This window comes from Lepidochelys kempii, chromosome 1, assembly GCF_965140265.1.
Source record: "Lepidochelys kempii isolate rLepKem1 chromosome 1, rLepKem1.hap2, whole genome shotgun sequence".
NCBI lineage: Eukaryota > Metazoa > Chordata > Testudines > Cheloniidae > Lepidochelys > Lepidochelys kempii.
In genome coordinates this window covers 115,811,294-115,825,813 of record NC_133256.1, presented here as the reverse complement: position 1 = coordinate 115,825,813, position 14,520 = coordinate 115,811,294, and the positions used below count along the sequence as shown (strand labels likewise).

At 44.7% G+C, this 14,520-nt stretch overlaps 1 protein-coding gene across 1 annotated transcript in view; it reads left to right on the top strand.

Moving 5' to 3' along the window:
- Positions 1–12,757: 12,757 nt before the first annotated feature.
- Positions 12,758–14,520, top strand: part of SLC9A2 (solute carrier family 9 member A2) — a 37,739-nt gene continuing 35,976 nt past the window's right edge. Inside the window, exon 1 of the mRNA XM_073351509.1 lies at positions 12,758–13,183. Coding sequence (XP_073207610.1) covers positions 12,919–13,183 — 265 coding nt within the window. The 5' untranslated portion in view covers positions 12,758–12,918. The remainder of the gene's footprint in view (positions 13,184–14,520) is intronic.

The following is a 14,520-nucleotide window of genomic DNA, read 5'->3' as shown; positions in this document are numbered from 1 at the left end:
TAGGCACTTCCCTTTCTCTGGAGGCGATAGGCATTGTCAGGACAGCATTGTATTCCTAACAGCCCAATAGCACCTTCTTTCAATGTGACTAGTTTGGAATGTAAGGAGGTGACCGTTCGCTTCCCAGCTTATGGCTGCCTCTGTTGCTTAGCCAGAGATCTCAGCCTAAGCACAGGGCCTCAGACAAGTAAGAGAAGGACCTTACACCAGCAGACAGTGATCTTGATTCTCTCTTTTATACCTCTATAACTAGCCAAGTGATAAGAATACACCTAAATTCTTAGAGTATAGACCTTTACAGACAGGCCTGAATATCTATCCAATGAAGCATAACTATTTACTATTCATGCTTTGAAAGAAACCCTTAAAACTTATTTAAAAATATATTTAAAATGCACTAAAACAAAAATGTATATAAGAAGTAATCACAGAACTGATGCAGAGGGAAAACTCAAGAATATAATGCAAAAACCCACTGCAATGGTTTTTGTTAGCAATTTTGCTGACAAAAATACAATCCTGTGTTATTTAAAAGTAAACAGAAAGATTAATTTTCATCATAAAAATGAACAGCGTCATTTGCCGGGGCATGCTGTGCTCAGAAGCACTTTTAGCCACATATAAATAGGAAGGGCCCAACTCTACCCTCAGTTATGCAGATGAACTCATGCTACTGAAGGTAGAATCAGGCCTTAGACTTGGTTTAACATGTAAAATTTTGATTAAAATTGGCATTTTTTAACACTCTGTCTCTATCTTAGTAGGGCTAGATTCGAATTTAGACTATGCACCTGCGCCAGGGAGTAAAGAGAATAATTCCCAGCCCCTTTACATGCCCTAGCCTGATCTTGGGTCCAGGCACTTAGGAGGAAGCAAGGTTACCATCTGCTCATTTCCTCCCTAAAGCTGGTAGATGGGGAGTGGTTGGGAAAAGGTATGGAATTAGTAGGAAGCGGGGTGGGAGCACGTAAAAAGTTAGCTCCACCCTCTCTCTTGTGGGTCAGAATAGGTGAACCAGCATAGGGCTGGCTGGGAATAGGCTGATAGTAGATCTGATTAAATAATTAAAAAAAGCAGCCAAACATTTTTGTGCAGCTGTCTTGACATTTTTCATCAAATAAAGTTCATCCAGTTTTTGAAATGTTCTGTCTGCTCTATTAACCGGTTGAAAAACCAGCAATGTATTTTTCAGGTTTCTGGTTTTTTTTAATCCGAAGAGAAAAATCCGTCAAATGTTTAACAAAGAACAAATTTTCAGCCAGCTCTTGCTATCAGTTATCATCCCACCAATGTGGAGGGGGTGCAGGTAGGGAATTGTGCATTAGAGGGGTGTGACTGACACTACCTCCCAAGGCTAATGCTAGGGTGAGGCAATTCCACACTACCCCTTGCCTAATAGCAGCATCTAGACCCATATCTTTTAAACACTGCCATAGTTGAAAGAAGGAGAAGAAAACATCCCTGTCACGGTACTCTCTTGCAAAAGTAATGAATATGTCCAAAGATTGCCTAGAAGATAAACAAACACATGTTATTAAAATTAGCATTTCTGCTTTTTCCGTAGTGATTGGTTTCATACTGATGAAAAGTGACTGTATTTTTGAGACTAACATTGGGGACTCCATAACAGAGATCAACAGACCAATAGCAATACCGCTGCAACCTAGCACAAGAAATCAAAGAAGACTTTTGTTGTTTAAACATTAAACATTTTGTTTAAACATTAAACAGGGAGGCTCTTCTGATTGCTAAAAGACCATTAAGCAGAATGGTGGCCAGTCTGTAGTCTCTGATTTTGGGCCCAGACAGCATGTTACTAACAGTGTAATTTCCCAATGCTACAGTGATGTAACTGGGTAGCAAGTACTTAAGGAATGCTGACTGGGAAAAACAACAACAACCTTCTCCTACCTTTGTTAGTGTTGCTACAGCAGAATGAGTGCACTTTTCATTCAGGAAATGTAAAGTATCTTCTTAGTTATTGTATCTCCTGCCACAAATGTGATCTTGTGACATTTGAAATATTCCTTGAACTGTTACTACTGCGCAGGGCCAGCTCTAGGCACCAGCAAAACAAGCAGGGGCTTGGGGCGGCACATTTCTAAGGGCGGCATTCCGGCACTGGCCATGCCGCCCCTAGAAATGTGACCCCACCGTCCCAGCTTGCCTCCGCTCCGCTGCTCCACTTCTCCCCCCTCTCTTCCAGGCTTGCCATGCGCCAAACACCTGTTTCGCGCGGCAAGCCTGGGAGGGAGGGAGGAGAAGCCGAGCAGCAGCGCGCTTGGGCAAAGCGATTGTGGTGGAGCGGAGGTGAGCTGGAGCGGGAAGCGGTTCCTCTACCCTCCCCATTACTTCCTGCACTCCCCCCCACCCAAGATCACCTCCACTCCGCCTGCTCCCCTGAACGCACTACCTCTCCCTCGCCTGAGAGGGAGGGGGGAGAAGTGGAGTGGCGGTGTGTTCAGGGGAGCAGGCAGAGCAGAAGTGAGCTAGGGTGGAGGGGTTGTGGAGGGGGGGAGCCGCAGGAAGCAATGTGGGGTGGGGGAAATGTGGCATGCCCAGGGAAGGAGGTGGGGCCAGGGATTTGGGGAAAGGGGCGGAGTTGGGGTGGAGGGGCACAAAAAAAGTGGGGGCGGCCAAAAATGATTTTGCTTGGGGTGGCAAAAATCCTAGAGCCAGCCCTGCTACTGTGTTGTTAGAAATGGGTAAGTACTGCAAAACAGTTTTTGTTAATACACCTGGATATTTTTAAATGAATATGCCTGTCAAGGTTCCTTCCCCACTCTGAACTGTAGGGTACAGATGTGGGGACCTGCATGAAAGACCCCCTAAGCTTATTTTTACCAGCTTAGGTTAAAACTTCCCCAAGGTACAAACTGTTTTACCTTTTGTCCCTGGACCTTATGCTGCCACCATCAAAGTGTCTAACAAAAATAACAGCGGAAGTGCCCACTTGGAAACGTCTCCCCCCCCAAAAAAAATTCCCCCAAGCCCTACACCCCCTTTCCTGGGGAAGGCTTGATAAAAATCCTCACCAATTTGCATAGGTGAACACAGACCCAAACCCTCGGACCTTAAGAACAATGAAAAAGCAATCAGGTGCTTAAAAGAAGAATTTTAATTAACGAAAAGGTAAATGAATCACCTCTGTAAAATCAGGATGGTAAATACATTACAGGGTAATCAGATTCAAAACATAGAGAATCCCTCTAGGCAAAACCTTTAAGTTACAAAAAGACACAAAAACAGGAATATACATTCCATCAGCACAGCTTATTTTATCAGCCATTTAAACAAAACAGAATCTAATGCATATCTAACTAGATTGCTTACTGACTTTTTACAGGAGTTCCGACCTGCATTCCTGCTCTGATCCTGGCAAAAGCAACAAAACAGACAGAGAACCCTTTGTTTCCCCCTCCTCCAGCTTTGAAAGTATCTTGTCTCCTCATTGGTCATTTTGGTCAGGTGCCAGCGAGGTTATCTTAGCTTCTTATCTCTTTACAGGTGAAAGGGTTTTTCCTCTGGCCAGGAGGGATTTAAAGGTGTTTACCCTTCCCTTTATATTTATGACAGTGCCTAACTTTGTTGTGCTTCTCCTTTGTGTTCCTCTTCTGGGTGAAATTCACCCATGGCGCTCTGGAGCCCTGCAAGGCTCCCTGTGTCATTTAATAAGGGTTGCGGAATGGAGTGGTGTCCCAGGGTTGTCTACACATGACAGGAGAAATGGCTTCTGTACCAGCCCAGTACAGGATGATGTGAAAAGTTGTGATGGGGGCAGGCCATTGGCATTGGATCAGTGTTTACCCAGATACAGTTACCCCAACGCCCCATTCAATTGTTGCTCAGGAGACAGGACTGCCCATAATCTGGAATTGCAATCACCATTGTAGGGATAACTGCTCAGCAGTGCCAGGCACAAACCTGGGACAAAAATGTAGTTATTGGGTTATTGTAGCTCCTGTCATCTCACACTTCAACTGATCAATTATGCATTCTTTGAACAGGCAATGGGACTACTCTCATGCACAAATAATTGCAGGATCAAGGCCTTAGATGTATCAATCTAATGTAACCCTTCTGTCCGTCAGAGTTGGCAGCAACAAGGGCAGGGTTCAGTATCTAGGAGTTCTGTTTCAATAACACAATGCAAAAACAGCTCAAGCCCCCACGCAGTGACCTGGGACAATTACATACAACCCCCCTGGGTGCCTCTAAGAGGCAATACTTCCCCTCTCGCAAACACAGAGTCTGAGTGTAGCAAAAAAAACCAAACCTTTAAATAAAGGAGGGAAACAATGAATCATTATGATGGGGAAACACCACAACTAGGGTTCATAAACACAAACCATGAACCAGAAGACCCACCCCCAAGCAGATTGGACTGTATCCTTTCCCTTTGGTTCCTGAGTCCAGCAACCCAAACGTCACCCAAAGTCCCAAAAGTCCAGCGCAGCCCCAGAGTTCAAAAGTTCATCTGTAGAGTTTACCTCTCAGCCTGGGTGGAAAAGGGGGGAGGTATGGGGGCACCTTACGTGCTCCACTGCTCGTGTCGACGGCTGACTGCCCTGCCTTTCTGCAGAGGTCTGCTGCAGCTTTCACCATGAGCCGCTCCGGTCCGCCAGCCATCCTGCAAGCCGCTCCGACAACCATCCTGAGAGCCGCTCATCTCCAGCAGACGTCCTGCTAGCCGCTCACCAATATATCTTCAGCCCCCACCACTACTTAACAGCACTCAGTGATTTCAGCTCTTAGTAATTTTAGCTCTTTAGTGATTTCATCTCATAGTAGGTGTTATGATGCTGGTTCTGGTGGGACCCAACTGAGAGTGCCAATTCAGGACAAATTGCTTCAAGTAGGGCAGTTACAGCCCAAGGCTGGGGTTTCTATGCACACTACGGCAAACCAAACCAGACAGACAGAGAAGACTTTGGTTTTACCCCACTGGCTAACCACAAGTCATACAAGCAATTCCCTTAGACACTCCAGTTTCCCAGTACCACCACCAGTTCCACTTGTTATGGGGACAGATGGTTACGAAAACCAATACCCCAGTAAAAGAAAAAAGGTTCTCTCGATCCCAAAGGACCAAGCCCCAGACCCAAATCAATATACAAATCAGATCTTACCCACAAATCACGCTGTTGCCAGTCCTTTAGAATCTAAAATCTAAAGGTTTATTCATAAAAGGAAGAAGATATAGATGAGAGCTAGAATTGGTTAAATGGAGTCAATTACATAGAGTAATGGCAAAGTTCTTGGTTCAGGCTTGCAGCAGTGATAGAATAAACTGCAGGTTCAAATCAAATCTCTGGAGTACATCCACAGCTGGGATGGGTCTTTCAGTCCTTGGTTCAAAGCTTCACCGTAGCAAAGTCCCTCCAGAGGTAAGAAGCAGGACTGAAGACCAGATGGAGGAGCTGCAGCAGCTTTTTATATTCTCTTGCCATGTGGTTTTTCTTTCTTTGGTCCAAAGACAAGCATTCCATCACATGGCCTGGAAAAACCTGAGAGTTCTGTCCATAGGCAGGTCCCTGCATACCTTGCTGAGTCAAAAGGCATGTCTGCCTTCTCTCAATAGGTTAATGGTATAGCTCATGGTCCTTAATGAGCCATGAAGCAGGCTAGGCAGAGCTGACACCAACTTGTCTGGGGTGTCATCCAGAAGCATAGCATAAGTTTGAAATACAGACAGTATACAGCCAATATTCTTAACTTTAACTACAAAAATGATACACACATATAGTCAGCATAATTATAATCAGCAAACCATAACCTTGTCTTAGACACCTCATTTTGACCCCTTTATATAAGATTTGGTGCCATTACAGGACCTTGGTTGCAACCATGTTCTATATGGTCCCAGTTCAATAATTTGACAGTAGGGGAGCCTCAGTACTGGTACAACATTGGCCCAAAGTGAATTCAGCTCAGCAACCTATAACCAGATTCCTAATAGAATCAAAATTAGCTCTGATATTACACAGTGGGGAGAAATTGATGTTTAAAGCCCTCAGACAGAGCCCACACCACCAGATACACCCATTCATCCACCTACCTACCTACCTATGTCCCTTGCCTAGCGAGTGCTACTTAGTTGAGGGCAAGTCCCTCCATCATAAAATGCCAGGTACAGTTCTACTTTGCTTGGTTCACATAACCAAAATAACAACGCTTTATTACTCCTGCCCCAATAACAAAGAGACTGGGGATCCCACAGCAGCCAAAGAGACCATTTTGGCAAGCAGTCCCATCATGCTAGGCGGAGTGGGTGTGCTCATACAAATGAGATTAGCCCATGAAGTCCTTTTCCACAACTCACCACCAGATGTCAAGGTAGAGCTCAACCTGACTCTGCTTACACTAATAAAGGAAATCTGACTATAGATTATAAAAAGGATATGTGAGCAACACTATTCAAAGTCACATATAAGGTGAACTATAATAAAAAAACAAAAGAGACAAATATCTAAACCTTTCCCTCTCAACAATGCATAGTCACATTGTTTAATGTTCAAATTCTATGAAAGAGGTTATTTTTCGCCTCCCTGGAAAACTTACATCAGCTATCAATGTCAATTATCCCTTACCATACTGGACATCTTTAGTTACGCATACCATGAGCACATGTTTTCCCAGAATTTTGATCACTTCCTCTTGGCTGCTGAAGTGAAATAAGAACCAGACAAGATTGTCCTCTTTACCTGGGGTGATCTGAATGTTTTTGTATTTTGTTCTACTATAGAAACTATTTTTATTATATTTTTATCTTAGTAGTATTTTATTATCGGAAACAAAACTTTGATTTTAAGAGTCTTGTGATTATTTAACAAGTAATATGAGACAAAGGTGGTGCTGTAACTGTAAATTTATTGCTATATATTATCTTTATAGCAGTCATCTTTAGCAATTGCTGTAGTTCTTGTTGCAAAACAGTTTCAATCACATAACACTCTGTTTTCAAATGCTGATAACTTTCAGAATTATCCACCTACTTGGCTCCATGTGTAGTCTCTGTTCAGCTGCAATTTTCTTTTGGATATTTTGAGCAAAATCCTTTAATCTCTTTTTAAGTTATGGATGAAAGAGGGACAAAACTTATACTTTTACTTAATGAGGAATATATGCTTTACTATCTTTTGGAGTGGAGGATATCAGCTGTATGCAATTAAAAATCACCTTTGAATACAGCTGGTCAGAAAACTTTCATGAGAACAAAATTTCAATAGAAAAATGGAAAAGAAACCAGAATTTGATGAAAATTGCTTTCCATTATTTTATTAGTTTTATAGGTGGTTGAAAAATTGCTGTCAAAATGTTGATGAAAAAGGGGACAAATATTCATTAAAAAGTTCAAGAAATTGTTTTCCAGTTAGCTGCAGCTTGTTGCTTTTTTAAAAGCAGAATTACAAATCCTAGCCATATAAATATCAGAGACAATGCAATAATCGTTAGAACAGTGAACTTTGGTTTAGAGAAACATTATACAGTAATATAATAATTTTATCTCCCTATTTAATGGGGTGCTCCATGTTACAGCTGCAGTTTTGATCACATTGTTAATGGGCATCTATTAAGATTTTAACAGGGCCTAGAGAAATGCCATCTTCTTTGAGACTTCATTGCAGATTAGCCTTTTCAAACCTGGCTGACAAAGGGGTGGCTACTGTCAGGCTACTGCTGGGACAATTTACACGAGGGACATTGCAAATGTACTATTGAAACATACACAACGATGTTGTCCAGACAAATGCTTTAAGGTCAGGAGAAAATTATACATGCAAATAAAATTGCAGATCACGTGGTTTTAGGGTCTCTCTGAAAATATGACTGAATTCTACAATATTGTGAGGATTCTCTCTTTTTAAATGTTTATCTTTTTCCACTGTGGAAAAAGAGTGAGCACAATGTTAACAAGTGAATATCTTTTTTCATTGTAAAGATAAAGTCAGCATGATAATAATCCACCCTTTTAAATCAAAACCTCTATCTATACTAAAGAAATGTATTGTTGCAAAGGTATGACTGAACTATCGTAACTTGTTCAGAATCTTTGCATTAACCATCCTGGCCAGTGCAAACCTATTAATCATGCCCAGAACCAGCACTCCCTCATATTCACCACTGCAATATAAATGCATTGTGGGTATCCTGCACAATTCTCTATAACTGAGGTAGCAATCAATATTTGTTTTTTTTTTAAACTGAAATGTAGGAATGACTACATATTTTGTAAAATTAAATGCCATTTAGTATTGCATTTTTTTAAACAAGGAAAGCCTGAAGATTTCTGTATTGTACCTTATAAAACAGACAATTTTTATGTATAAAATGACAGCTACTCGAAGCATGAAAATAATCAGAAACACAGGAGGTATTGCACGGCACGGCTAAAGGAGCGTGTGCAGGAGTACTGTGGCACTGTGCTGGAAGGGCCATTTGCAGTAGCACGGCAATGGTGCAGTGACCCAAGGCAAGATACCATAGCGGTCAGCCTTGCTCTAAAAGCAAATACGAATGCAGTGCTTGTGCACGGTTACACGTGCTTTTACGTGTGGACACAAGGACCCTTATGTCCGGAACCCCATAGACCTCAGGGGGCTCTGGAAGGGTGCAGAGATCCACCCACACAAATCCAGTCACAGAACTGGAGGCAACATGGACGACCAGAATGATAGGTAATTACAACAGAGCAAGTCTCTAATGTTCAGAGGCTGTAGGAAGAGAGAAAGCACCATCCCATTTATCTCAGTAAACTGTGAGCATCAAAGCCTAACTGGGATTATCTAAATGCCACCATTATTACACAAAACATGCAATTGCTGTTCCTAAAAAACAAATGCAGGAAATATTTATATAGAGATTTCAATGCAACAATAAACGTAAACATAGCCATTTCCATTAATTCCCTTGTCGCCAGCTCCAATTTCAGTGCCTTTCCCTTTTTCTCACCTTTGGCTTGTAGCAATATGTTTCTTTATCACTTCCCCTCTTATCAGCCAGGTAAATCACTGGTCCCAGGATTTATGACAACACCTCCCGCTCCATGCACTGTCTTCCTCTCTCCTTTATACCAATTTCCATTCTTATCTGCTCCTCAGTTATATTTACATTAACTCAGTATGGGACCTTTGGGTCCTAATAGTTCTGAGAAATAGTTTAACTCACCAGATCATCTTTTTATAGAGAGAGTTCTACCACACTCTGGTAGCTAGTCCAGTAGTACACACTTGTAGGCATTCGTACGTTTCTCTCCATATTTTCTTCTCTGTACTCTGGCACACCAACAGGCGGCTGATATTTTTCAAAACTTTGAAGAAAAGAAAATGTCAACAAAATAGGTCACACGCAAATGTGGCCATTTCTTTTAGCCAGCTCTACTTGTATTTAAGAGAAAGAATGGTCCAGTGCTTTGGGTGCTAGTGTGGTACTCAGAATTGGAGGGTCCCAGACTCTACTTTGCCACGTGACCTTGGGAAAGTCATTTAGGTTTTCTGTGCCTCACTTCCCCATTGGGGAATGATAGTACTGTACTACCACACAGGAGTGTGCTGAGGATACAATAAAGATTGAACCACCCCCCCCTCACCCCCTGATGCTATGTGAATAGGGTTACCATTGATAGGTAGGGGTGGACGCCATCTCCTTACTATAGCTTTTTCAGGGAAGTTTGTTAAAATACTGCTCCAACTGGTGTAATGTCCTGAAGCCACAGAAACATAGATCCATCTGGCCTGGTAATGTCACTTGGGTGTAGCAAGCTTCATTTGTAGGCTGGCCTTTCTTCCTACAAATGGCCAATGGATAGAGGTAATTTACTGGCATTGCACAATCTTTTCTTTCTGTATCTGTGTCTCCGTCCACGGAGAGTTCCTTAGTATGAACAGTACTCAGCAGTCCCTCTCTTAATTCAGGGAACTTAATACAAGAATCAAAAGCAACATTGAAGAAGGTTACCAAACCCAACCCAATAGTTGGAACATTTGTAGACTGGCTAAAAATTCAGACCTATTTTTTCCTTCTGTTTGATTTTCTAGATGATACATAGCTTTCTTCTAAAAAACCTTGGTTTTGATACATCATGGCCAAAAAATTCAAATTTGGGTACCTAGTGATATGCTCTTAAATCTATTAGAAACTTAAGTACAATGGCTAAACTTTGAAAGATGTTGAAATCAATGAAAGCTGCAAGGATTCAATTCTGCTTTTTATTAAAAGAATATTAGAGTTGGAAGAGACCTCAGGAGGTCATCTAGTCCAATCCCCTGCTCAGAGCTGGGCCTTAAAAACCTCTAAGGATGGAAATTCCACCACCTCCCAAGGTAACCCATACCAGTGCTTCACCACTCTCCTAGTGAAATAGTGTTTCCTAATATCCAACCTCGACCTCCTGCACTGTAACTTAAGACCATAGCTCCTTGCTCTATCATCTGCCACCACTGAGAGCAGCCAAGCTCCATCCTCTTTGGAACCCCCCTTCAGGTAGTCACTCTTCTCTTCTGTAGACTAAATAACCCCAGTTCTCTCAGCCTTTCCTCGTAAGTCATGTGCCCCAGCCTCCTAATAATTTTTGTTGCCCTTCGCTGGCCTCTCTCCAATTTGTCCACATCCCTTCTGTAGTGGGGGGACCAAAACTGGATGCAGTACTGCAGGTGTGGCCTCACCAGTGCTGACTAGAGGAGAATAATCACTTCCCTCGATCTGCTGACAATGCTCCTACTAATACAGCCCAATATGCTGTTGGCCTTCTTGGCAACAAGGGCTCGCTGCTGACTCATATCCAGCTTCTCATCCACTGTAATCCCTAGGTCATTTTCTGAAGAACTGCCGCTTAGCCAGTTGGTCCCCAGCCTATATTGGTGCATGGGATGCTTCTGTCCTAAGTGCAGGACTCTGCACTATTCCTTGCTGAACCTCATCAGATTTCTTTTGGCCCAATCCTCCAATTTGTCTAGGTCACTCTGGACCCTATCCCTACCCTCCAGCATATCTACCTCTCCCTCCACCTTAGTGTCATATGCGAACTTTCTGAGGGTGCAATTAATCCCATCATCCAGATCACTAATGAAGATGTTGAACAAAACCAGCCCCAGGACTGACCCCTGGGGCACTCTGCTTGATACCCGCTGCCAACTAGACATGGAGCCATTGATCACTACCCGTTGAGCCCGACAATCTAGCCAGCTTTTTATCCACCTTATAGTCCATTCATCCAATCCATACTTTTTAAACTTGCTGGCAAGAATACTGTGGGAGACCATATCAAAAGCTTTGCTAAAGTCAAGATATATCACATAAACTGCTTTCCCCATATCCACAGTGCCAGTTGCCTCATTATGGCTTCACTCCATCTCCCCCAGATCCTATAAAAAACAAAGTATTTAAACACGGCAAAAGTAATTTTCCCCATCACCGTTGGAAGAAAAGAACTGTTACTGCTGTCTTTGTTAGTATTTGCATTGAACTGCTATTAAGAGCAAGAGAATGCCCGGTGAAGTTTCTATTGGTCTGAGTTTTGGAATACTGCATTACTCATTAGTGGGGAAGCCAGGAGAAAGTTATGCTGATTATCCCAATAAGTGTCAGTAAAAAATGTATTCCATAATATTGGGGTAAATCCTGGCCACTTTGAAGTCAATGGCAAATATCTTTGAAGTTAATGGCCTTCAGTGAGGACCAGATTTCCCTGTCATGCGCTCTGTATAAGCGATTCACATTTTAAAATCTATTTAAATATATTGTAGTGAGTTACAAGAATACATTGGGACTGCTTTTGTAGCTAACCACCTGTAAAGCTCAATGTCTTAGGTCCCCACCCTGCAAACGCATATGTATGTGCTTTATTTTAAGCACAGGAGTAGTTAAAGTTATGTTACAGTTCAGCACATGCATACATGTCTGCAGCATCAGGCCCAGTTACCAGGAGCCAGGCTATAGGGGACTCAGGCATAGGCAAACCTCTAAAATAGCCGCGGGTAGCTTGTTTTTCACAGATAAGGCATGTATATCACTGTCTTAAGATCTGTTAGCCTGGGACCTTCCGGGGCTAGGATCAAATGGCAGGTGTTCTGCTAGGAGGCTAGAAATCTCTCCTTTCAAGCATTATGGGGGGCCAGGAGACATCACCAAGGGGGGAGAGGCATAACTGAGTACCTTCTGTCCCGGGCCTTGGGCCAGTGTATATATAGATATTGGGGTGCGGGTGGGGGAGTTCCGCATTTCCCTGGCTGGTTGATTTCTCAGAGTCAGCACTGGCAGATGAGGGAGGGTTGGGAGAAGCTGGGAGCGCTGGGAGAAGTGGGAGGAGGCCTAGTGGGCAGAGTGCAGGTGAGGTGGTCCCAGGAGGAGGAATCAGTGGCAGGATCCTGGGGCAGGTGGCAGAAGGCTGCCGTAACTGCAGCGGCCGGGGTGGGGCTCTGCCATGCGGCGCGCACAGATCGGGCTGCCTAGCGGCTCCCCCTTTCCCCACTTGTCCCCAGCCCCAGCTTTTGGGCGGGGTCCTTCCTGCCCAGCCAGATCCGGAGAGCCGGGGCTGACTATTTCCTGGGCCCAGCCGCACCTCGCTCGCTGCCGCGCCGGGAGCGGGCTGGCCCCTGGGAGCCGGCGGTAGGTGCGCGGTGGCAGCCAGCGCCCCGGTGCCCGGGGCGGCCGCCGAGGGGCGTTGCCGGGGCGAGCGCAGGGCTGGCCCTCGGGCAGAAGCGGGCGGCCGGGGCAGGAAGGGGCGAGCAGGGGCGTTGCGCGGGGCGAGCAGCAAAGGGGCAGAGGGAGCGGGCGCCTCTGCGTCGCCCCGGGGCGGGGCGCATCCAGCCGGCTCCTCCAGAGCCCGGGGAGCGAGGCAGCAGCGGCCGCGGGTGCCCGGCCCGGCAGAGGGGGGCTCATGCTCTGAGTGGCAGGGCGGGACCCTGACCAGCCGCCCCCATGGGCTGCCGCTGCCCCCGGCTCCCTGCCGGGCCCCTCGTCCTCCTCCTCGCCTGGCTCCTGGAGCCCGCCGCCGTCTCTGCCTTCTCCGAAGCGGCGATGGGCATCGCCAGCCCCGACCCCGGCAGCTCAGGGACTCCGCAGCCGCCGAGCGGGACCCCCTTCGAGGAGACCCGGGTCCACATCTTCACCCTGGACTATCCGCACGTGCAGATCCCCTTCGAGATCACCCTCTGGATCCTGCTGGCTTCCCTGGCCAAGATCGGTGAGTGACCCCGGCCCGGCCCGCGAGCCTTGGGGCTGGCACCGATGGGGAGGCTGAGGCTGGGCGACTGCCCCGAGTCCTTTGGCTCACACAGGACTTGGGTGGGAGCCCGGTCGGCGGGCGGGTGGGGGCAGTGCCCAGTGCACTTCACCGGCGGGGGAAAGCTGCCTGCAGGAAGCTTTTACCAGTGTGGCAAAGGGCGAGCCTTGCAATGCACGCTTTGCCTGTCTATTTCGCTGTTAAAAACAGGCAAATATATGGGTAGATAATGTGGCTCTCCCTGTCTGTTTATACGCTGAGGGCTAGTGAGAATGCAAACACATAAGGCTACTGCTCACTCAAGAGTCCCACTACTGTTCAGAAACCCCTGAAAAGCAGAGAAAGTCCCCACGATATGGCTTCATTTATATATGTATTCCCTGATTGTTCATTTGGCAAACACCCACCTAGATTCTAGATTTTAACTTAACCGTGGCTTTCACTTTGACCCTGCTGGTTTTTTAAGAGGAACAGTGAACAACACTGATTTACTAAAACAAATGCAAGTCACTGTGAATTACCTTTCAGTGTGACAAGTTCAGTGAAAACTGCTCAGATGAAAGATAAGGTGGATGAGATAATACATTTTATTGAACCAGCTTCTATTGGTGAAAGAGACAAGTTTTGTAGCTCTTCTTCGGGTCTGGGAAAGGGCTCAGTGTCACAGGTAAATACAAGGTGAAACAACAGATTGTTTAGCATATTTAAGGAACTTTTCCAAGTGAAGTGTCCCTTTTACACCCCTTCATGGGGAGAATGGAAAAGAGACAGGGAAGGCAGATTGTGGGGGGTTGTTAGTGAGTTATACATTGTTGCAATTAACTGTAAATCCAGCATCTCTGTTCAGTCCTTGATTTGTAGTGTCTCGCAAAGTTATGAATTAAGCTCCCAGGCTAGTCTTTTGAAGATGTTGTGAAGATTTCCTTTGAAAATGAGGACTGATAGGTCAGGTACAGAGTGGTAGCTGACTTTTAGAGTTACTGACAAGTGACCATTAGATTTTCTTCTATTGCTTAGTGATGTAATTTGAAGCCTTTGGCATGATTTGGCTGACCGTTTTTTTGCTTCTTCGAGAGAACCAGTATGAAGGAGAACATTAGATTAAACTACCCTTAGAAAATGTCCCTCATAATAGGGCTCAACAAAACGTAATGTTTAAAACATTTGGTTGCAAAATATTAAAAATGTAGCACTAAAAAAACGAATAGTTTCATTCATCCTTCTGTGTATACATGAAACACATTCCCTAGAGTCTCTAGATACATATTTACAAGACGTCTATGAACACTGTATTCCTT